This window comes from Heloderma suspectum, chromosome 2 (genome assembly GCF_057233095.1).
Source record: "Heloderma suspectum isolate Gila_16-S chromosome 2, 16-S_ref, whole genome shotgun sequence".
NCBI classification, from domain to species: Eukaryota; Metazoa; Chordata; class Lepidosauria; order Squamata; family Helodermatidae; genus Heloderma; species Heloderma suspectum.
The window spans coordinates 168,922,490-168,947,561 of record NC_139459.1 but is presented as its reverse complement, the minus strand read 5'-3'; the positions used below and the strand labels follow the sequence as shown (position 1 = coordinate 168,947,561).

Genomic DNA, 25,072 nt, shown 5'->3' with positions numbered 1-25,072 from the left:
AAGGCTGTGGCCATCCAGTAGACCCCGACAGCCATGGAGATGGCCAAGAATGCAGGCAGATCCAACATCACTTCTCCCCACACTATCTCCATGTTGACACTCTGTTGATCCAGAGTGTCAACTGCCAACTGCTCTGGAATTTTCTGGGCCCAGACTGGACTCCCCTCCTGTCGTCACTCCCACATCACAAAGGCCTTTTGCAACCTGGGGGGAGCTGGCTGGACCTCACAATGGGGCAGCAGCACCCAGGCCACCAACTAGCACCTCACAGGAACACAGGAAGCTGCCTTATACTGAGTCAGATCATTGGTCCATCTAGCCCAGTACTGTTGACATTGACTGGCAGCAGCTCTCCAGAATTTCAGCCAGGACTTTTTCAGCCCTACCTGGAGTTTTTCCAGTCCTACTCTGAGTAGGGGGGATTTATGGGAGACCCTCTCACAATGGCAACCCCCTCAAAGGTGGGCCCTTTCCTCCAGCTCAGGCTGAAACTGTTCAGTACTAGACTAGGTTGTGCCCAGAAAAAAATAATGCAGATTAAGCTATTTCACTAGATCTTTTTTCTCATTTCCACTGCATAAGCCAGAAAGGCTACAGAAAGTGTCTCTTGCAACCAAAGTCTGCTTGGCCAGAGGAGTGTGTGTGCCTTTGAATCCAGGCCAGACTTCTCCAGGAATACCAAAAAGGAGGCCCTACTACATAAAAGGCCCTGCGTTCCTGCAAATGAAGGCCCTTTTGTGTTGGATAGAAGGAAAATAGGGAATGGCCACCTAACATGTCTGGAATAAACCTTCATCCACCCACCACTGCAGTGAAAGAATTGTGAAGCAACAGAACTATACTCCATTTTTGTATTTTGTTTGGGTTTGCCATAGATGGCTTTAAAAAGGCCCTGGACCCAGGGGAGTTGCTTGGCCTGTGCCCAGGGGAACCAGATTTATTTCTCAGAGCCAGCAGTGTCCATTACTTCCAACAGCAGGTTTTGTCCTAAGCTTAATTACCATGCGACGGGGAGGGGAAATTTTTGGATGGGGGTCACACTTGGGGAGTGAAAAGCTAACACCTCCATAGACATGACCTGCAGTTCCTCCTGAAAATTGCCACCCCACATGTGTCCTCCTCCCCCTCCTTGTTTTTTGTTCTGTTTTGTGTGTATGTTGCAGCAATAGACAAATATCATTGTCAGGGTGTGAGTCTCCAGAGACGCATCTGTCAGACTTGGAAGTGGCTTTGTAGCAGCTTGTCTTACAACAGGGTACTACTGCATACTTTGGGCATAACAAAACCTTCAATTTCTGTAGCTGTTATGAGGATCAGCATGTATTCAAGCCTTCCCCCAACCTGGTGCCCTCCAGATGTGTTGGATTACAACTCCTATCATTCCCAGGCATGCCGTCCCCTGGTTGGGGAAGGCTGAGGTATATGAACAACATTTTCAAATCCATTATCTTTCCCTTTGCCTTTGCCTTGGAGAATTGTTGTGGATTCTCCAGCATGGGGTTCTGCAGGGGTCCGTTTCTCCCCCATGCTGTTTTGCATCTACATACAACCATTGAGTGGCATCACCAGGGGTTTTGGAGTATGTTGTATTGTTGCCCACAGTATTCTGGTGACACAAACCTCTATTTCTTCTTCTCATCAACTTCACCATCCCATGAGGCTGTGGATATGCTAAATGGCTTGTTTGTTTTTGTTTTTTGTGAGCCATCCAGAAAGCTTTGGCTATTGGGTGGTATAAAAATGAAGTAAATGAAATGAATCTCCCATATGAGGGAAAATCAATAGAAGAGTTAAAAATGATGTTAATAGATCACCTCAGAGGCAGGGGTGCTGGAGAAGCTGAGATATCCACTAAGACATGCACATATAGAAATGTTGCCTCCGAACTTAGAATTTAAAAGAGATAAACTGAGGGCAGAGATGCAACTGAGAGAAAGACAGAGAAGCGGGATTAGAAAAAATAAGGCACCAAAGAGAAACTGAATTGGAGTAAGACAGAAAGAACAAGATAGGCAGTTAAAAGAGGCAGAGTTAAGGCAAAGAAAGAGAGAGACAACAGAAAGAAAGAGACAACAGAGGTGGAATTAGAAAAAAATAAAGCACCAAAAAGAAATTGTCATGAAAAGGACTGAATTGGGAAAAGAGAAAATGTTGAGGGAGGATAAAAGGAGACCTGAGGAGGAAGCCAGACCTCCTAAATTATCTCCTGAGGATTTTACCCCATATGTGGTTGGGGAAGATCCACAAGTATTTTTCACCACATTTGAAAAGGCTGCCCAGATGTGCAATATAGCTTCCAATGAATATATGAGATTTATTCCTAGTTTGATTAAAGGGGACTTGTCTGAAGTATATAACAGCTTTCCGGTGGACAAAGTAGTGGACTTTGAAACCTTTAAGGCTGCTGTATATCAAAGGTTTAGATAAGGGCCAGAATTTTTCTGCAATTGGTTTAGGAACATTACAATAGCATCATGTAAGTCCTATGTGGAGTCTGGTTATAAGCTTATTATTTTGAGAAATGGATCAGTAGTGCTAATGTTAAATCCAAAGAAGTTCTGAGGAATCTTATGGTTCTAGATCAATTTTTATATCAGTTGCCTCAGGATATAAAACTTTTGGCTCTAGTTTGAAATCCAAAAACTGTCAAAGATGCTGCTGAGTTAGCTGATAGTTTTGCTTTAAATAGAGGATTTAATTTTACTGGTAGAACAAATAAAGATTACCAGAATAGAAATATGAGTAAATCTGGAGGATTTAAGGGTGAAGTTGATAAGGAGAAAAATCAACAGACCTCTGAAAATCATGAGAGAAGATTTCAAGTAAAACCTTTATTTGGGAACACAGACAAAGCTTGTTATAACTGTAGCTTAGTGGGTCACATTATGCGCAATTGTCCTCGACTGGGGGATAAAAAAGACAAAACTACTCCAGTTAGGTGAGTACAAGTTCAAAACACCCCTGAGGTAAAAGAAACCCAGGGTTTGTCCTGCAACATGTTGAAGTGGGAAAAAGTGGCAGATATTGATAACACCGAGAGAGAGAGAGAGAGAGAGAGAGAGAGAGAGAGAGAGGTTAAATGGAAGTGATTATTTAGCTGTTTTAGACATGGGGATTGATTTTTTTCTTATAAACCATCGGCTGGTTAATAAAGAGGACATTTTATCTCAGAAACATGTCACTATTAAAGGCATTACTGGCAAACCTACTCAGATTCTGTTGGCACAAGTCACTGTGTTGTGGAGAGGATCTGAGGGACCATATGAAGGGGTGTGTGTGAATTCTTAACAGAGTGAGCACTTTGTCTTGGGCCGAGATATTATGACATGTGGGAGATAAGTATTTTTATCATAAGATCACAAACTAAGGCCAGAAAGCCAGATCCAAAAGGTGAGGCCTACCCATAGCCATCTACAGTAGGAGAGGCCTGCCCTGCAGTAGACATAGCAGTTGAGGCCTATCCCCAGTCAGCCTTGTCGCTTAGCAACCAGAGTGCCCGCCGAGGAAGCTACTGTATCTCTGAGCTCCTGGAAGGCAAGTTCACTGGTTGACAGTGAGTTCAGACAGACAACTGTAGCAGATCCTAGCCTGCAGTTTTTGAGGTCTCGAGCTGTAGAGAGAGAGACTCAGTTCAATGAGTCACAAAGAAAGCAATTGGGGGGGGGGGGGACTGCTTTATAGGAAATGGCTACCTGCAAACAGGAGAGACAGTTATGAAGCTGAGAGGCAATTAGTTTTCCCTCAACCATATAGGGATCAGCTCAAGTCTCAGGCTCTCTTAACGCCTGGCATTTTATCCCACTGCAAACAGTTCCTTTTGCTTCTGCATCCTTTCTGAGATCTACACTGGCCCTGTATACAGGCATCTCTCATAGTGCTTCACTCCGCTGTATACCTTTTCATGGCTGGGCGGAGCTTGTTGGAAAAATAGGGACAGACGTGCAATTTACATTTACACCTGGAGTGTGCTAGCGGTGTTTCTCTGGTGGCTGCTGGCCACTTCTCCCTCCCCCTGCTGATTATTGGTTTCTGTAATGTGATTGATGGCTCTGCCCATCCCTCCACTCTGTGGTCCCTTCTGCCTTCCCTCCTGCTTGCATCCCAATTGTACGCTGGCTTACACAGAGAGGAGTGCAAGTGCATTCAAGGGGGCTTCTTCTTCCCAAGGATGTATGCATATTATTCCCCCCTCCCACTCGCATGCTGTTTTTGCTCTTCCACCTGATTACAGCCCATTTGGCTGCCCAAGAGTCCACCTTGTGATCCCTTCCCACCACCACAAAGTCAGGCCATTCTGGCCCTTCAGTGTACTTACAATGCTACTGCTCATCCACCCCAACCTCCTGCACAGTGGCAAGGCATAAACCACCCCAGCCCCCTTCTCTTGCCCTTCTCTTTTCCATGGCTTGTCAGGTATCTTTGGTTCCATGATCCATAGGGATATTAGGACTGCATTTAATCTGGTCTGCAATTTCAGGTCCATCCTTCCATTTGACCTCTACTTTGCCCATGCCTGCCTCTTTTCAAGGAGGGAGGGAAAGCCTATTGAATGCAAATTGGCTTCAGAGTTTCTTTCTTATGTGAAGGTGATGGAGACCGCCTTTCCCACCCAAGCATTACTGCCCTATCTAAAGCAGCTCCTTAAAAAACAAAACAAAAAAAAACCCATTAAAAATTACCATTCCAAGCTCTGCATGGTGAATTTATGCAAGGAAGTACAAAGGCACTTTAAGTACCCAGTGAGATCCCATCAAACTGGTGAGCAACAGGGAAAAGAAGCAGTCAAGGGCTAAGGATGACAATCCTCCTCTCATAGATTCCCCTCCCATTGACTTCAGTGGAGTTGTTAAGTCAATGGGAGTGGGAGGTTCCAAGCAAATGCACTGAAGGGAAGTGGGGGGGACTTAAGACTGCTACTCTAAACAGACTTACAGTGCACTCCTATGCAAGCCTACTCAGAAGCAAGCCACACAGAATTCAATGGCATTTACTCCCAGGAAAGGAAAGGGTCAGTTCAGCAAAACTCCATCTTCTAATGTAGACTTTCTTCCTGTTGCAGTTAGAACTCACCCTGGATTCTATACACTTTGGGGAATGTAGCAGTAAAGAACAAGATTTGTGGAGAAAGAGAAGACATCTCTGTGCCCTTAAAACAAAAACACAGCCTTACAGCCAATGAGTTTACTCAGAAGTAAGCACTGTATTGCTTATCACTGTATTGTTGACTTTGTTGTGGCTGTTTGGAGCAGGAGCAGCAGCCGCCATCTCAGCCATGGGTCAGACAGTAGAGGGGAACTGGGGTAGACTGAAAGACTGATACAGTGCACCTCTGAAGTAAACAGAGATGCACGCTGCTGCAGCACCCATAGTGAAATGGGAGAGGAGTGGAAACAGTCGGCTGAAGCGACCTGTCCCCACCCTCCCATCGATTTGTTGTCATGACAACGCTAAGCAACTGCCCAAGGACACCCGCCCAGCACATGCCCACACAAAGCGGGATGTAGTGCTAAGGCAGAAATACACAGGGAAGAAATGGTGATTTCAATCCCAAGTGCAGAAAATGCTGGATTTTCCCCGTACTCAAATAACACAGGGAGAAGGAGGGGAAGCTGTGAGAAAGCAGCAGGAGGGCAATGACATCTTTTAAACCATGCAGGAAAATCCATGAGCCAAGAAGAATGATTGCACTAAAAAACCAATGTGTGAAGGTGCTCTCTGTCTGGCTCATGAAATTCCCTGGGCTGTACATATTTGTTGTTGTTCAGTCGTTCAGTCGTGTCCGACTCTTCGTGACCCCATGGACCATAGCACGCCAGGCCTTCCTGTCCTGCGCTCTCTCCCGGAGCGTGTTCAAGTTCATATTCATTGCATCCGTGATGCTATCTAGCCATCTCATCCTCTGCCGTCCCCTTCTCCTTTGGCCTTCAGTCTTTCCCAGCATCAGGGTCTTTTCCAGGGAGTTTTCTCTTCGCATTAGGTGGCCAAAATATTGGAGCTTCAGCTTCATTATCTGTCCTTCCAATGAGCACTCAGGGTTGATTTCCTTTAGGATGGACTGATTTGACCTCCTTGCAGTCCAGGGGACTCGTAAGAGTCTTCTCCAGCACCACAGTTCGAAAGCATCGATTCTTCGGCGCTCAGCCTTCCTTATAGTCCAGCTCTCACAGCCATACATTACTACTGGGAAAACCATAGCTTTGATTAGACGGACCTTTGTCGGCAAGGTGATGTCTCTGCTTCTTACTATGCTGTCTAGGTTGGCCATAGCTTTCCTCCCAAGGAGCAAGCGTCTTTTAATTTCATGGCTACAGTCACCGTCTGCGGTGATCTTGGAGCCCAAGAAAGTAAAATCTGTCACTGCTTCCATTTCTTCCCCTTCTATATGCCAGGAAGTGATGGGGCCAGATGCCATGATCTTAGTTTTTTTAATGTTGAGTTTCACACCAGCTTTTGCACTCTCCTCTTTCACCCTCAACAAGAGGCTCTTTAGATCCTCTTCGCTTTCTGCCATTAGGGTGGTATCGTCTGCATATCGGAGGTTGTTGATAATTCTCCCAGCAATCTTAATTCCAACCTCTGATTCATCCAACCCGGCATTTCTCATGATGTACTCTGCATATAAGTTAAATAAGCAGGGTGACAATATGCAGCCTTGTCGTACTCCTTTCCCAATTTTGAACCAATCGGTTGTTCCATGTCTGGTTCTGACTGTTGCTTCTTGACCCTCGTACAGGTTTCTCAGGAGACAGGTAAGGTGGTCTGGTACTCCCATCACTTTAAGAATTTGCCACAGTTTGTTGTGATCCACACAATCAAAGGCTTTAGCGTAGTCAATGAAGCAGAAATAGACGTTTTTCTGGAATTCTCTTGCTTTCTCCATGATGCAGCGAATGTTGGCGATTTGATCTCTAGTTCCTCTGCCTCTTCTAAACCCAGAAGGCTGGACATATGGGGACTGACAAAACATGACAGCATTTACTAGCCAATTTCTACTGGCCTTATATTATGCAGGAAGTCACCAATTACTGCAAGTTCTGTACAGTCTGCCAGAAGGTGGGGAAAGCAGGGGAGAATCTCCGCGACGAGTTTAGTTCGCTCTCCACTTTGTTGTGGTTTTTATTGGAGTCAGATCTGCTCCGTCTGGGGACACCCAGGGGTTGAAAACCCGGATTATCCCAAAGCTAGCCTGGGGCTCTCAGCAGGTCACACAGCAGTTTACTGCAAATTGTTTGGGTGGCTACTGGGTGGAGTCTCGTCCACTTCATCTTTTAGAGAGCCCACCTTCCCACTCTCACCTTGTTCTGCCCCTTCTGTTTTCTCTGGCCACTGTGTGTGTTAGTGCCCCCACCCCTCCCCAACCTATGTCTGACCCTCCCCACCCATTTTTTTTTAAAAAATACTTTCCCTCTAATATCACAATAGTGAAATAGCAACAGGACTAAATACGCAGCAGCAACCCCTCACATTACCACATTAGTGGGGACACTCAATCACTTTAGTTAGCCTGCTTTCAACTGTTAACATTTCCCTCCTTCTGTGCATGTTTACTCAGAAGTAAGAAATAAATCTCGCTCCCCTGCAGTGAAAGGGTTAAAGGCTAACTGTAGTAACTTGCCCTAAAGCTCTCTTCTCAGCTGCTCATTGCTCTCTTAGATTGCTATTGACCTTGTGCTTCTTTGAAGTTCTGTAGTTCCTCTGTTATGTAAAATTGCTTCTCTGCTTGATCTTGCCTAGGGATGGCCAAGCCCATCTCCATCCTGGGCAGGGAGAGCTCAATGAGCTGCTCCCCGCAGCTCGTGCAGCCTGGGCCTGCTCAGTGAGCTTCCTTACTCGCCCCACCTGCCCGCGAGCTGCGCGAGCCACCCCTCTTCTTTGCGCCGGCTGTCAAGGGCTGATGCAAGGAACGAGGGTGACGCCGGCCAGCCCCCAACCCTCTTGCCCTGGCCTTCTCTAGAGGAGGCCAGGGCGAGAGCACTGGGGTGCTGCTGTCGCCCCTTTTCCTCGCGCCGGCTGTCAAGGGCCAGCGTGGGGAAGGAGGGCAACAGCGGCCAGCCCCCAGCCTCTCACCCTGGCCTCCAGGAGGTGGGGGTGGGGGAGAAGAAGATAGGTGCCTCTTACGGAAAACGTACGGAAAATGACCAGCCTGTCCCACACCACTGCCACTGTAGCAAGGATGGGGGAAGGAGGAGAGGCACTGCCTTCTTCCCCTCTCCTTGCTAAGGGAGTGGGTGCCCGAGCTCTTGCCTGACTCAGCACGCCATGAGTCAGGCAAGAGCTCAGGTCCACGAGCTGGTGTCCAGGGGGCTGAATCGGCAACTTCTCGCCAGGCTTTGAGCCCCAACCAGACGCTCACACTATCCCTAACCTTGCTTTCTCATTGTGAGCAGGCTGAAGGAGAAAGTGGGTGGAAGCAGTAGGCAAAAGTGCACACATGGGGAAAAATAGGGTGGGGAGCAGTAACTCAACAGCAGATTGCTGGGATGTGGCAAAATTGGGGGTGGGGAGCTAGAAATGGGGAACATTGCAATCCTATACATCTCTACTCAGAAGTAAGCCCCATTGGATTCAATGGGGGTTCCTTCCCTTTAAGTGGGTTTGGAATTGCAGCCAATATCTCCCAGCGGAGTTCTGAGAAACAAAACAAAGGATGTGAGGAGGAGGAGGAGGAGCTGCCGCCGCTCTTCCAAAATGGGCAAACTGAAATCTGAATTTTAAGACTTCTTTGTTAACCTCCAGAGTTCCCCCTCACCCCAATGTCACCACATCCCAGTAATCTGCTTCAAATTCAGTCTTCAGATTTCAGCTTGCCCATTTGAAAGGGATTCTCCTTATCATCATTATCATCATCATTAGGGGTTCTTTGATGTTCTCTGATTTTCTCAGTTATGTAAAATTCCACCTCCACTGTATTGATTTATCGCAGTAACGTTCTTTTCAATTTACGGGAGCATTCATAATGTAGTAGCCATGGGGAGCCTGAACAGGGGCAGGAAACAAACCTCACTCATTGGTCTCCCCACCTTTTTTTACTCTATGTCCACCCACCCCATACCCCACTTGCAAACAACGCAACTCCCCCTGCTCCCAGGTGGCTGAGGTGGGTGAAACTGGAGTACTTACTTCAGGTTCACGATGGAGCAGCAAGGCACTATTTTGATGTTGTGCTTTTAACTTGGGGGGTGGGGATGGCTGCCAGAGGTTAGTGGTAGGCAAGGCAAAGTAAATACCATGAGGTAGCTCAGAACTCCTGAACAGCAGGCTGCAAAATGGCGGAAACATCGGGGAAACACAGGGAGGGGAAACATCGGGGGAATACCCCTTGACTGGGGTCAGTGAGGTCATGGCCAGGTGAAAGACACACCCCTGGGCAGGGCTATCATGCTGAGGTAAATGCGGAGGGTTGGTACACACCGCAACAGAAGTGCAAACAAGCCAAATTAAGGAAAACAATCGGATTAAAAATAGTCTCAGAAAAAACAGTTTTTCCATGAAAATCTCTGGGATGGCTGCGAGATGGCCATGATGTCATGTGCCCCGAACGATCTCCAAATGCAGCCCACTCACAGGAAGAGAGTTGAGAGTTCCATTAAACCCCATGCCTTTAATTGGCCAGCCCTTCTATAGAGTGGCCATAAATATTGTTGGACCATTTTCAAAGCCAACACAGAGTGGGAAAAAATTAGGGATGTCAGAGAATTCCGCCACGGATCTCAGTGAGGCCGAATGCCAGTGCATTTGGCCCCCCGAACTCCGTGGCGGAATGGCCTGCCCCCCCCCGCGGATCCCCCCTGGGACGAGACTCACCTGGGGCGGATGTTCCGGGTGGCGGCGGTTCCGGCGGCGGCGGCAGATGGTCTCCAACCGGCTGCCGCCGCTGCCATTTCCAGGCTTGTGTGAAAAAAAAAAAAAGACGTGATAGGCTACGTAAAGATTTACGTAGCCTATCATGGCTAGGTTTTAAAAAAAAGAAAAAAAGGACGTGATAGGCTACGTAAATCTTTACGTAGCCTATCATGGTTGGGTGGGTTTAAGAAAACAAACCGTGTACGCAAATGGCGGTGGCTATGGCTGCCGCCATTTGCGTTCCTTCTTTTTACCGTCTTAATCTACGTAAATATTTACGTAGACTATGACGGTGAAAATAAAGGGGAACTCAAATAGCGTAGCGGGCGCTGTTTGCGTCCCCTTTTGATTCGCCGTTTTAGCCTATGTAAAGATTTACGTCGGCTAAAACGGTGAATGAAAAAGGGACGCAAATAGCACCCACTACGCTATTTGCGTTCCCCTTTATTTTCGCCGTCATAGTCTACGTAAATATTTACGTAGATTAAGATGGTAAAAAGAAGGAACGCAAATGGCAGCGGCCGTAGCCGCCGCCATTTGTGTACGCAGTTGGTTTTTGTTTTGTTTTTTACCCAGAGCCCTCCGCGGATGGAAATCCGGCTGCGGACGGCTCTGGCTGGCTGCTCCGCAGAGCTGCCGTGGAGCACAGCCGGCCGAGGATTCCAGGGGGAGGAACGGAGCACCTCCCCCCCCCGGCCAGGATTCCGGGGGAAGGGACGGAACGCCTCCCCCCCCCATCAACATAATCCGCAAACGGTAAGTCAGTTTCGTACATCCCTAGAAAAAATATGTTCTCATAGTGGTAAACTTTACTGCAAGATATCCAGATGCTGAGACACTGAGATCTGTGGATGCCACTTCTGCAGCTGGGGCATTGCTCAAAGTTTTTACACATTTGGGGTTCCCACATGAATTAATCTCTGATTTAAGGATAGTTTTCCTGTCAGAGGTTGTAAACTGCCTGTTTAAGCGTTGTGGGATCAAGCACCTAACAACTACAGCAAAGGTTCAGAGCAAAGGCAAAGCTAAGAAAGTGTTGTGGGACAATTGTGGAATATATAGCTCCCAATGAATATATGAGATCTATTCCTAGTTTGATTAAAGCGGACTTGTCTGAAGTATATACTAGCTTTCTGGTGGACAAAATAGTAGACTTTGAAACTGCTGTATATCAAAGGATTTAGGGGGAAATCAGGTTACTGGTTCAAAATAAGGTTTCACCCAAAATCCTGATGTGGTGCACTAACTGGTTCCACTAGAGCCAGAATGAATCAAAATTAGCATATAAAAGCACAGATGCCAAAATATGGGAGAATGTTAAGGATGGACGAAAGTCCCTTACCTGGTTCTGCAACTGTGTTCGGTGGGGGGGGGGAGGCGCCCCGCCCCTCCCAGCCAAAATTCAGGCCGGGGGGGAGGCGCACCATCCCTCGCTGCCGAAATTCAGGCCGGGGGGGAGCACCCCGTCTCCCCGGCCGCGAAATAAAAAAGTAAATTAAAAAAAAACACCACGTGATAGGCTACGTAAATCGTTACGTAGCCTATCACGTGGTGTTTTTTTTTTACTTTACTTTACTTTGTAATGGTGGCGGCGGCAGCCGGTCAGAAGACCGGCCACCGCCCCCACTGAAACGCCGCCGAAATGCCGCCGGGACCCGCCGCCAAGAGGGACATTCGAAGGTGGTAAGTCCCATCCCGGGGGGGGGGTGGGGGGGTGGCGGAGAATTTCACCACCAATTTCGGGGGGCCGAATGCGTTGGCATTCAGCCTCCCGGAGATTCGTGGAGAAATTCTCCGCCATCCCTAGAGAATGTATGTATTTTGGATTTGTCCAAGTTTCTAACCTCTACCCTCTTTAAGAGGGTTGGCCTGGAAAGCATCAGACAGGGTTTGGACTAGGATTCCTCTTTAAGGCAGAAACCACTGTAGTAGATAAACAGCCTGTTGTAGGAAGGAAAGGGGAGAGGATACCATTGCTGTGCACTGCAGAATGCTTCCCCCATGATGCACTGTTCGGGTGTAAGCTAAGTTGTAAGTCAGCACGATATGTGAGACTTTGGACAAGCCACAGTTCCTCTATTCATTGATTCCCCTGCCATGCTTAGCTTCACATAATAAGGCAGGTAGCTAACTACAGCAAGAAATATAAGCTGAGCTGACACACCATGTTTTTCACAGGCTAACAGCATATATTGCAAAGGTTTTCACCATGGCTGTTGGACCAGTATTTATCAATGCTGGTGTGCTCTGTGGATCTGTGAAATGGCTGATTGCGGAGAGGCAAAAACCAGATGGAACGTTCCATGAAGAAGCTGCTGTGTTGTCCACATCAATGACGGTATGCTTTCTCCTGTTATTAATTGACTTGAACAGGACCAGCAATTTTGTAGTTCCTAATTCCGGTGAACAGAACAGAGGACTTAATTAGGAGATTGGTCCATCCATGTTTGTCTTCTGCCTGATGACAATGACAACGACAAGTTGGAAGCTCAGAGGGGTTTCAAACAGGACATAATAATGATATGCATCCCATATTGTGGTTACTATGTAACAACTTTTCTGTAGTGTGCAGAATACAGAGTGGCAAGTGACACAGCCACTTCCCAGAGCTCATACAATCTTCAACAGATGAACCAGAGGGATAGATGACTGGTAATGGCCTGAGATGTAAGCAGTATACAAAAGTCCAAGTATAAAAGTGTTTGATAGAAATGGAGAAGTAAGGCTTTGCCAGAACCTAAAAAATTGATCTTGGGGAGGGACTTGGAGAAGGTCTGATCTGATGAACAGAGTGTAGAGGGCTGTTAAAGGCATAGAGATGAAAATAGAAAAACTGTGTGGAGAAAGAGGGGCCAATAGTAAATGAGCTTCTGTAGAACAGAGGGAAGGAGTGTAAGGGGTGATAAGGGAGGACATACAGCCAGCGGCAAAGAAGAATGGAGACTGCTTTGGTTGCCCTGTGAGATGGCCTTTGCTGGGAGAAAGGCAAGGGGAGTGCGTCCCTGTTGGTTCTTCTAGATCTCTCAGTGGCCTTTGATACCATCAACCACAGGATCTTTCTGGTGAGGCTGTTTCAGTTGGGAGTTGGAGGCACTGTTTTACAGTGGTTCCACTCCTACTTGGATGGCCAGTTCCAGAAGATGGTGCTGGGGGACAGTCGTTCTGCCTCATGAGACTCTGTTGTGGCATCCCCCAGGATTCTATTTTCTCCTCCATGCTTTTTAACATCTACATGAAGTTGCTGTGAGAGGCTTTCCAGAAGGATGGACTGAAGTGTCACCAATATGCCCATGACACCCAGTGCTATCTCTCCTTTTCATTAAATGCAAGTTAGTCAGTGATTATCCTGAATCGGTGTTTGGACTCAGTAATGGGCTTGATGAAGGCCAATAAACTAAGAATCGAAACAAGATGGAGGTTCTGTTAGTAGGTGGTTCATCTGACCAGTTAAGGGGCATTCAACCTGTTCTAAATGGGGTTGCAGTCCCCCAGAAGGAGCGAGTTCATAGGGGTGCCCATAGATCCAGCTCTGTCACTTGAGGCCCAAGTGGCTTCAGTGGCACGAAGTGCCTTGTATTACTTATGGCCCTACCTGAACAGAGATAGCCTGCAACAGTTATCAGTGCTTTGCTAACTTCCTGCCTATATTATTGCAATGTGTTATACGTGGAGCTACCTCTGTCTGGATACTTCAGTTAGTGCAGAAGAGATACAGATGGCCCAGTCCTTGCCCCCACTCGCATGCCCCCAGACCCGTGCTTGAGCTCCCCGCCACTCGCAAAGCCACCTGCACTCAACCGGGACTTGTCCTCGAGCACTGCAATCACCATTTTGTGAAAAAAAATGGTGATCGTGATACGCGCACATCTAGTTGTATGCAAAATGGTGCCATAAATGGCCCATATATGCAAGATTACAGGCATAATCTTGCATATATGGGCCATTCATGGTGCCATTTTGCATATAACTAGATGTGCATGTATCGCGATTGCCATTTTTTTTTCAAAATGGCAATCGTGGTGCTCAAGGATGGGTCCTGGGTGAGTGCCAGTGGCTTGGCGAGCGTGGGGGGGGCAAGCGGGGGCATGGGCAGGGGGTGTCTGCTGGACTCCCAGACCAAATCAGGAGCCCACACCATCCCTAAGAAGAGAGCAGTGAGGCTGCTTACTGGGACTGTCCGTTTCAACGTATTACTCCAGTGCTCCATCAACTGCATTGGTCCAGTGTGCAGTGTTGGTGCTAACCTTTAAAGCTCTAAATAGCTTAGGACCAGTCTACCAGAAGGAGTACCTTCTCCCATATGTTCCTGCCAGATTGCTGAGATTGTCTTTGGGGCTCTTCTCTGAGTGCCGCCTCCCACAATGATGCGACAGGTGGCTACCAGGGAAAGAGCCTTCTCTGTAGTGACCCCCCATCTGTGGAATGCAGTTCCCAGGGAGATCTGCCTGACATCTTCACTGTACACTAAGGCCTTCTTCTTCCAGCAGGCTTTTAATCTTTGATGTTGCTCTGATGATTAATTTTACTGCTAGCTCAATATTTTAAATGTTTAATATTGTATTACATTGACACTTCTATTACTGTATTTTTGTTTGGTTATTTTTTTGCTTTTTTGTTTTGTTTTTTATATTGTAAACTGCCCTGAGGGCATTTACCAGTTAGGCCATATAAAAATCTAATAAATAAATAACTAAAATAAATTGCCCTAGCCTATGCTCTTGAAAACTACATGTACTGAGGGTACATTTTTGCTTCCTAGTTTTCTACTACATTTCTTGTCCAGTTATCTTTCTATTTGCTGTTTGTGGAAGAGCTTTCTCAGTTTCGTGTCGGGGGGGTTAGGAAAGAGGCTCCTTCTCCTCCTCCTCCTCCAGATCAGATACTTCATCCCTGGCTAGTCTTTCTCCAAGCTAACTGCCTCCTTCCCTTGAGAAGAAGAAAAATTCCCCCCCAAATTCAGAGTTCCCTTTTTTAGAGTTGTGTTTTCCTTGGTTAACATACACACAAATGTACCTGAAGAATTTAAACCTAGGCCAAAGGTTCCTAACCTTTTTGGGCTGGTGGGACACTTGGAATTTTGAAAGAGTGTTGTGGATTCTCTCACAAAATGGTTGCTATGGAGCAGGCTTGTCCATTTACAAAATGACTGCCATGTGGGCATGACCACTCACAAAACACCCATTAAACCAATTTTCCAGAAGGCAAACTAATGAGGCCAAAAGAAAATTAACCTGCCCAAGTACAACGCAGAGATGGTATGTGAGTTCAAAAACACAAAACCAGTATTTTGAACCCACAGTTTTCTGCTCTAACACACATTTCACAGAAGGCAGACTGATGAGGCTCAGAAACAAGTAACGTGACCAAGAAACCGAGTGCAAGGCAGAGGTGGGGTCTGAGCCTCAAATGCCAAATCAAATATTTGTCCCCACAAAATACCAGTTTCACAGAAGAGAAAATCGTGATGCTCAGAGAAACACATACCACAAAAGAACAGCAACAACAACAACCAGGCAAAACACACACACAATCCAGGCAAAATACACACATACCAAAACAAGCAAACCTAGCAGCTTACACATGCACACATCACATAAAAAACCAGCAAATCACATGCATGCAGAGCATTGGCAAAACTCCCCCACCCCCGCTCCCCACCACATTCTCTAGCCCATTGGGACACTCTCTACCAGCCCAACTTACCTTTTTATTTTTTTCTGGGCTGCTGGACATGCTTCAAAATGGAGCACTGGGCTGCAGCCACCCACCCTTTTTATTTTCTAAGAATGCCTCTATGGCCCACGAGGCCCAGAGGCATTATTGGAAATAAGATGGCGCCGGAGGCTGACACTTCACTTTGCAGCATATGCCCAGAGGCATCACTTTGGAGATCCCAGACCGAGACATTACAGAAGGAGATGCCATCACTTGGTGGGAGACACAAGCTTCCACGGAGAAGGCCACACTTTTAGTCCTTGGTATTCTCCCCTGACTCAGAAGGTCATTGCAAAACCTTTGGAAGGAGGCCTCTTCTTTATCAGCAGGCAGGGTCTAGCTGCTCCTTTGGAAGGAGAGGGATCCTCTCCCAGCCCCCAGACCAGACCAGACCAGACCAGACTCATGTAGCAAATTCAGTGCCCCAGCAGAGATCTGGAGAGCTCCGCTTTAAAAAAAGAAAGGCATTTTCCTCTTCCCTGCCCAACACGAACCACTCAGGTACAGGAAAAACAACCACATTGCCAAAAGGGGCAACAGGAGCACTACACTTTTCCCACAGGGAAGCTTGCAGTGTGCAATGGCGGCTTCAGACACCTTTGCTGCATCCTCCCTTTCCTCCACCTGATACCACCACATCACAACCTGGAGCCCCTTCTGCCTCTCACAGAACAAGTAGGGGATACGTTCAGAGTCCTGCTGGCGCCCCAGTGTTCATCCCACACACTGGGATGGCAGTGGCTCAGTCTAGAATGCTTTCAATAGCAGACATGGCTGCCATTTGGGGGCAGAACAATGAGGCCAAATGCCCACAAGTTGGCTCCTGGCGCCACAACACTATGCTGCCTGGGGGTGTTAGATAAAAAGTCCTTGCTTTCGGTTTAGAAGAAAAGGATGCCAGGCAGGCAGCAGTGGATCCAACACTATTTTATTGAACGTTTTGCAAAACGGGTGCAGAGCAGTCTGGACCCTGAGACACGTGTGCAAAAGCCCTTTATATCATATCGCTTCTATTGTTCTTACCAGTAACCAATGAAACAGTTAGTACATCGGCTCACTAAGTCAATATCCAATGAACAGTCACTATCAGCTTACCAAGCTGTTAGTCATGAGCGCGTCAGTATGATTCCCTTTTTGCTCCGCCTATATTTTCCCGCCACTCAGGCTCTTACATAACTTGAGATGCCAACGGTTATGGAGCCTCCTTTTTCTAACAATTCCCTCCTTTAAGTCTTTATTCACGTCTTAAAGCATTTAAAACGGAGTTTCTTTATCAGCACAATAAAGCAAGAGCATCTGCTTTGACAGAGCGGTTTCAATTAACCGCTGGGATAAGCCTCTAGCGCAGGGGATAATGCAACAACCAAATAACACTAAAACTCCTATCATCACTACAAGCGAAATAAGGATTGAGGCTGCTAGGTGTTTCCATTTTCCAAACCATCTCTCTAACCAGGCAGTCACGGGGTTGTTAATCCCTGAATTCTCGGCTAATTCTTCAGACAAGGCAGTGAGGCCCTGCAAAGCCCTTGTTACCGTGCCATCTGGGGCAGTGTTGTTAGGGATGAAGGTGCAACACCGTCCACCTAGCATGACACAAACCCCTCCTTTTTCTGCTAACATCATATCAAGAACACGCTGATTTTCCCAAGCCATTTGGCTGGTGGCATCTAGCTGCTCAGCCAATCCTTTTACAGCATCTCGAGTATAGTTTATAAACCTCTGTTGATTATAATAAACGTAATTGATCCAATCTACATTTTGTTAATGGTCACCCACCAAAACAGGGTAGATTCAAATCCTGCAGAAATTTGATTTCTTCCTTTGAACTCGTCTGGCACTCCCCTTGGTACTCCTATGGAGTCAATATATATTTGATCATCAAAAGGGGTTACTGATCGTTTCTGCCGGGGTTGGCCAGTCTTCTCTGCTGGATGGTATGCAATTGAAAAGGGGACTGCCAACTGAACTAACCCACAAGCTCCGGACCAATTGGAGGGCAATACCTCATACAACTCTAGACCACCACAATACCACCAGAGATCAGCTTGTGGGATTGAAAGGGAATTATTCCTAAAGCGGGTGGAATTAACACATCTTACTTTACTTGTCAGGTTCCCTATACGCCCCTCTGTGTCTGCAAGGTTTCAGTGTATGCATCCGGTATGGTTTCTTCTTTGCAGGAAGACTGTGGAAGGTCTGACACGATCCTTTGATTTGAGTGGGGGGTATAATTTATTGAGGGTTTGGCATTCCTCCTCTCCCCATGCATCAGGGTGTTGGAACAAACGGATCACGCAGGTGAGGAGGGAAGGAGTGTCCCATCCCAGTGGAAAGGGCAGCACCTTTGCTACAGATCTCCCTGTGGCACAGACAAAACAGTCAGACTTATTTAAAGACTTGGCTGTATACTTTATCCACTCTAACCACACATTATCAGTTTCCTCTGTTATTGGGATTCCTAACCTGGTTCTCCAGGGACGCCTCTCTTTCTCGGGGATCTGTACCAGAAGTGGTTTGAGGGGTGTTGGTGTGACATTTCGGGGTTTTATCTTAAAGCTGTCAAGCCCAAGTCCTTGAGGTATCACCATCCACGTTAATATTTCTTTAACTAACATTACCAACACCACCCACAATACTTGCTTCATATTACAAGTTTTTTGTAATTCGAACCCGAGCTTTTCCCAGATGTTGTGACTTGTATATTACAGGCGATTGTGGCTCCTGGATGGCTTCTTCGCCTGTGTCCCTGGCAGCTTCCGGAGGGGTGCCAGGGAGCAAAGGACCGTTGCCCGTGTCCTCCTGTTCTTTCCAGGTGACAGAAGGAAGCGAGGGTCGCTTAATGGCTTTATCCGGCTGCAATGTGTCCATTTACTAGAACCCACAAGCTTTACACACGAGTGGCTGGTTGGTTCCACCAAATAAGGCCCCTCCCACCCTTCCTTTAAAGCTTCTTTATTCCACTTTTTCAGCAACACCTCGTCTCCCGTCTGGAAGAGATGGATAGGTGCATCTAACGGCAGTCTCTGAAACGGAACGGAATAAGCTCGTAGCTGTGAAAGAACAGACTGTAGAGAAGTCAACTGATCCCTTAGCATCTGATCACCCACCTCCCACTTGACTTCCTCCCTCCTTCCGCAGTGTACCCGAGGCGGGAACCCAAACATCAGTTCGAAGGGGGACAATTTTATGTCCTTTCTTGGCATCCTTCGAAGCTTCGTTAAAGCTATTGGCAGAGCCTCAACCCAAGTGAGCTTCACCCCTCGTTGGAGTTTGGTTAAAGTCTCCTTGAGGCTCCGATTGATTCTTTCAACCTGTCCACTTGCCTGGGGCCTCCAGGGGCAATGTAAATGCCACTCTACTCCCAGAGCTTGTGCCAGCCCCCGTGTAATAACTGAGGTGAAATGTGAGCCCTGATCGGACTCTATAACTTCGGGCAGGGAGAACCGGGGCACCACCTCCTGTAACAATTTAGCAACAACAGTTTTAGCTTGGCAGTTCCTACATGGAAACGCCTCTACCCACCCCGTCATTTGACATACTATTACAAGCAAATACCTGTAACCCCTACATGGTGGCATCTCAGCAAAATCAATCTGCACCCTCTGAAAAGGATAGTAGGCCCATGGTCGCCCTCCTTTTGGAGGAGGGGGTGCCCTGGGAGGGTTGGTTTTCTGGCAGACTTCACAGGTTGCGGCTAGTCGGTGGGTGCATACAGTTAAGCCAGGGGAGACAAACAGCCTCTTGCAATAGTCGATCATGGCTGATGCTCCAGGGTGTCCAAGAGAATGGTGAACTTGCTCTAGAACAACCCTCTGCAGGGTCTGTGGAAGAAGCAGTCTTCCATCTGTCATCTGGATCCATCCGTCGTCGCAGGGACTTATTCCGTGTTCTTGTGCCATCCGTAACTCAGCAGGGGAGTATGTGGGGTGCTCTTTTCTTTTGGGTAGAATGAGGAATGTTCCTTGGATTCCCTCTCTGGCTGCTCTTTTTGCGGCCTCATCTGCCTTCTGGTTTCCCTGTCTCCATTTTTCCTCTTTTTCTTTCCCATGGGCTCGGACGTGGACAACAGCTACTTGTGAGGGTAGCTGGAGGGCATCCAGAAGATCCACTATTAGGCCGCCATTAGCCACTGGAGATCCGTTTGCTGTAAGGAATCCCCTCTGTTTCCACAGTTGCCCATGCATGCACAACGGCGAAGGCATTTTTGCTATCGGTATAAATATTTACTCGCTTTCCCTTGCTGGCTTGCAGGGCTCTTGTCAGGGCTACCAGTTCAGCGGATTGGGCGGAGAAATGAGGAGGCAGCCTTTCCTCGCGCACACTCTCCTCTAGAGTAACGATGGCCGCTCCTGTGTAGCGCCTTCCATCCAGCATATAGCTAGATCCATCTACAAACAGATCTCTGGCTCCCTCTATTGGTTCATCCTCAAGGTCCGGTCGGCCTTTGGTGTCTAGGTCTAATACTTCAAGGCAGTCATGATCTGGGAGTCCTGATCCGTTTGTGCCCAGTAATGTTGGCAGTAGTGTGGTGATATTAAAGCTAGAGCAAGCCTTAAAAGTGAGGTTTTCGTTTGTTAGTAAATCTATTTCATATCGGGAATGCCAGGCTGGGTTGAGAAATTTGCTTCCTCCTCCTGATCCCAAAATTTGTGGCACTCCATGCACCCAAACTTCAATGGGTCCTCCCATAGTCATTTTCTCGGCTTCGGTACAGATCAGAGCTGTTGCCGCTACTGCCCTCAGGCAACTTGGCCATCCTCGTGCTACGACATCTAGGACCTTGGAATAATATCCCACTGGTCTCCAAGAGGGTCCTTTTCGCTGGCAAAGCACTCCCGAAGCTATGCCCTTATTTTCATGCACATAAAGTCTAAATGGCCGGCTGGGATTTGGTATGGCTAGAGCAGGTGGTGACACAAGAGCAGCTTTAAGACTGAGAAAAGACTTATTCATTTCCTTAGTCCATTTCCATTTATCCAGTCTATCTTTCTGCAGCGCCTCATACAGCGGCCGCGCTGTCTCCCCGTAGTTTGCTATCCATAGTCGGCAGAATCCGGTCAACCCCAGGTAGGCTCTCAATTCGCGGGGGGACTTAGGGACAGGAGTGTCACGGATGACTTCAACTCTTTCTTGCCCTAGGCTCCGAGTCCCTTTAGTTATGTGGTAGCCTAGGAATTTTACAGTTGGTTGGGCCAACTGTACTTTTTCTTTTGACACTTTATACCCCCCCCCCCCGCTAGATAGTTGAGGAGGGAAACCGTCCCACTCAGGCATGCATTCTTGGCCTTGGCTGAAATCAGGAGGTCGTCACAGTACTGGAGGAGATGCACCTCTGAGTGCTGCTGGACCCAGGGTTCGAGATCCTTTTGGAGCTGCTGGCCAAAGACGACCGGTGAGAGATTGAGCCCCTGAGGGATGACTGTCCATGCTAATTGAACTTTTGACCCCCCCTCTGGGCTTTCCCATTCAAAGGCGAGCAAAGGCCTTGAATCAGGGTGGAGGGGGATGCTGAAAAAGGCGTCTTTTAGGTCTATGACAGTGAACCAGGTGTGCTCTTCTGGAATTCCTACAAGGAGGGTGTGTGGGTTGGGGACCACAGGATGGGGGGCCTCGATCTGCTGATTAATGAGCCAGAGGTCTTGCACTAAGCGGTAGCCCTTGCCCCCCCTCCCCTTTTTGGCACAGCGATGATGGGCGTGTTATAGGGGGACATTATCTCAATGAGCCGGCCTTCTTCTCGGAGCTTTGTTATTACTGGTTGTAGGCCCTCCTTTCCTTGGCGGGAAAGGGGATACTGTTTCACATGAACAGGCCTTGCTCCCTCCTTGAGGGGAATTTTGTATGGTGCTGCCGACTTGGCACAAGAGGCCCCTCCAATCCCGGCCCAAGCTAGAGGGTTGACTCTGTTTTCTATTAGGCTCCAGTCCTCGGTGGCCTCTGGGGTGGATTCTTCTGCAACCTTCAAAAGGGCCATTTGGTAGTTACTACTCTGCTGTTTAGGGAGCCATATCTCCATCCTTCCGTCAGGAGTAAAAGCAGTCTCAATTTGGAGTTTAGTCAATAAGTCCCTTCCTAGCAATGCCACCGGAGGGGGTACAGACAAATGCATGTTCTAGGTGTGTTTTCCCAACCTTGGTGAACAGGGGATGAGAGAGGGGCACTTGGGTTGCCCTTCCCTCGACCCCCATTATGGTGGTGAACCCTCCACCTCCCGTTGGGGGCTCACTGAGGGGGAGGACGGACAGGGCGGCCCCTGTGTCCACAAGGGCTTTGTAGGAGCGGCCCTCAACCTTTATTTTGACCATGGGGTCCCGTCTTGCCTCAGAGACGGCTAAGAGGGGGCCGGGCCCCGGTCTGTCCTAATCTCTTTCCTGTTCATACAGAACTCTCTGCGCTCCTCTCGTATTTTCCCCTCTCTCTTTCTGCTTCAAAGCCTCACAGTCACGCTTCCAGTGCCCCATTTTCTTACAAAAGGCACATTGATCTTTCCCCAGGGGAGATCCTTTCCTTCCCCCTTTCCTCCCCTTTCTAGCTCCCTCTTTGTCAGGTTTAAGAACCGCAGCAAGGAGCTTGGCCTGCCTCTTGTCTTTTTCTTTTCCTTCTTCTTCTCGCCTCTCATAAACCTTTTGAGCTACTTCAACTAAAACTCCTAGGTCAGCTGCCAACCCTCCTTCAACTTTTTGCAACTTCTTTCTGATGTCCTGGCAGCTATTTCCCACGAACTGAGTCGTGAGGATCCTTAAATTATTTGGATCATTCAAGTCAATGTCAGTATATTTAGCGAAGGCTTCCCTCAGCCTTTGGAGGAACACGGCAGGAGGTTCGTTTTTGTCTTGCTTTAGAGTCAGGACTTTTTGCAAATTGGGGGCCCTTCTCGCGGCTTGCTTCATGCCTGCTAAAATGAGTCGAAAATAGTCAGCATGTAAGCGTCTATGTGCTGCTGTGGCCACCCCCCAATTGGGTCGCCCTGTGGGCAGAACCTCCGCCGTCTCCTCCTCAGTTGCCTGGGGATTTTCCTCCCTATACTTGGCTCGTGCCCCCGCAAGGAAGGTTGGCTTTTGGCTGAGAAAACAGGTGTTCAATAGCATTTGTGTATCATCCCATGTGGGGTTGTGAGTAAGCCTCACATTCTCCATCAGAGACAGGAGTGGCCCGGGATCCTCTTCAAAGGAGGGGTGAAATTGTTTCCATTTATACAAATCAGATGTTGTGAATGGGACATAAACAAACATCGTCCCTTGAGGATGTTGGGCGGTAGGGTCGGGGACTTCTCTGATGGGGAAGGTGAACTTCACCGGTGGTTGGGGGTCCTTTCGCAGGTTGTAGTTAGGTCCCCCTTTTGCTTCTCTCTATAGGACCTCCAGTCTTTCCTCTAGGGAATATAGACGATCTTGGAGAGTGTCCTGGCATTCAACTAGAGGGGTGGGGTCCTCTGGTACTATTTCGTGTGAGGGGTCCTTCTCGGGGGCATCTAACCGCTGGGCGGGCCCCTCAGGAGAGTTGCAATGGTGGTTGCAATGAGCGCCCTGCGACAGCTGTCCCGTAGGGAGGAGGAAGCAGTAGGTCCTCCGGTGCCGTGGCCACGACCCTGGGTGGTCCTTCTTTTGGTGGTTTCCTTTTGACCACCATGGGAAGGGCAAGGGACATGCATTGAACAACCCACGGAGCGGGCCTGCCGCCAAGGGGCACACAAGTTGCCCACGAATCAATATAAGGGAACTGGTCCCAACTTCCCCTCTGTGCTACTATTGTTCACACATCAGATACCAAGGTTGGGTCAAAAGACCCCTCGGGTGGCCAATTGGGTTCTAATATTGGCCATTCCCAGGTGCAAAAAAAGACAAGACGATCCTTTGTCATCTTAGTTCCATAATCCTGCTTAAAATGTGACCAATTGCTCAAACAACACTCCAAGGGCGTATGGGACTTCTTCGCAGACTTAGATTGGGACCCGCCCATGACGGTGGAAATTTCAATCAGCAATTCTTGCGCTTCACCCTCCTCTGACCTAGCCCGTCTCCGGGGTAAGGAAATGCAGATCGGGGCTCCCCACTCGCTTCGCCCGTAGGCGTCTCACACAATCACAAACACACCACCGTCCCGCGTTTATCCCCTAATGTAAGCTGTTTCACTTACCCCCAAAGCCTCTTCTGTCCCGCCCGCAGCTGCGTCCAGCTGCTTATTGATCCACTGCCGGTGCCTAAAAGGAGTGATCACGTCTCCCTCTTCCTCTGGCATTAGTCCCCAGGCGCCTCTGCCGCCACCGTCGTGAGGAAAAGGCAGTGTAAAACAACCGCCTGTGGCCACTTCTCCTCCGCAGCCCCTCGGCTCAGCGCGAAGGGGACACGCCCTGAAGCAGGATCCGAGTCACGGCACCAAATTGTTAGATAAAAAGTCCTTGCTTTCGGTTTAGAAGAAAAGGATGCCAGGCAGGCAGCAGTGGATCCAACACTATTTTATTGAACGTTTTGCAAAACGGGTGCAGAGCAGTCTGGACCCCGAGACACGTGTGCAAAAGCCCTTTATATCATATCGCTTCTATTGTTCTTACCAGTAACCAATGAAACAGTTAGTACATCGGCTCACTAAGTCAATATCCAATGAACAGTCACTATCAGCTTACCAAGCTGTTAGTCATGAGCACGTCAGTATGATTCCCTTTTTGCTCCGCCTATATTTTCCCGCCACTCGGGCTCTTACGTAACTTGAGACGCCAACGGTTATGGAGTCTCCTTTTTCTAACAGGGGTGAGTAATATGTGGAATGAGCAGGAGCTCTCTTGGAGAGATCATAGCCACTTTCAGTTATGGGAGATCAACTTTGTTTCCAGGTGCCCAGTTCTTAGAGTGTCCTTGAACAGCAGAAGGTTGATAAACTTGGAAATAATTTATTTTTAAATTATTTTCTAAAGTTGAGTTGTACCTGCTTTCATATGGCTGCCTCTTCTGCAGTAATCTGAGCTATGACTGTTGAAACTTTAGGGGAAAAGTGTTTATATTGACACTGCATCCAGAGGTTGATGGCTGTCCCCTCTCCTTTTGCTTCCTTCTAGGGAGGCTATCAGTACAGCGAGCCAACGGTGTCATTAACAGCCTTTGTCCTGGTTGCATTGCTGGAGACCAGAGATATTTGCAGGAATCAAGTCATGGTAAGTATCTCTATGTGGTGTAACATCTCCTATAATACAATGTAAAAGCAGCTGTGGAGGTGCAAGTTGGACACATATGGTATCAGTAACCCCCCCCCCCCGAAGCAAAGAGATAATTGGGGGGCTGATTTAAATAGGGGAAAAGCATAGTGTTAAAGCCTTAAAATGCCTCTTCCCCTCTGCTGCAATAAATCTCTTTAGAAATCACAGGGTCTCCTGCACCACATCTAATTTCCCCCTAATAAGTAGTCTTAGGTTACACTCGTGTTTTCAGAAGGTAAGTGTGTGACCAAGATGAAACCTAAATATGCATAACTGCATTCGTTCACATCCCTCCCGTGTCAGCCTTTGCCTCTGCCATTT

At 47.9% G+C, this 25,072-nt stretch overlaps 1 protein-coding gene and 1 pseudogene across 1 annotated transcript in view; both read left to right on the top strand.

The window, feature by feature from the left end:
- Positions 1–25,072, top strand: part of LOC146353174 (A.superbus venom factor 1-like) — a 197,941-nt gene that overhangs the window by 123,376 nt on the left and 49,493 nt on the right. Inside the window, exons 26-27 of the mRNA XM_084835880.1 lie at positions 12,022–12,181; positions 24,614–24,709. Of these exons, the coding sequence (XP_084692006.1) occupies positions 12,022–12,181; positions 24,614–24,709 (256 nt within the window). The remainder of the gene's footprint in view (positions 1–12,021; positions 12,182–24,613; positions 24,710–25,072) is intronic.
- On the top strand, positions 444–7,820 carry LOC146353175 (uncharacterized; annotated as a pseudogene).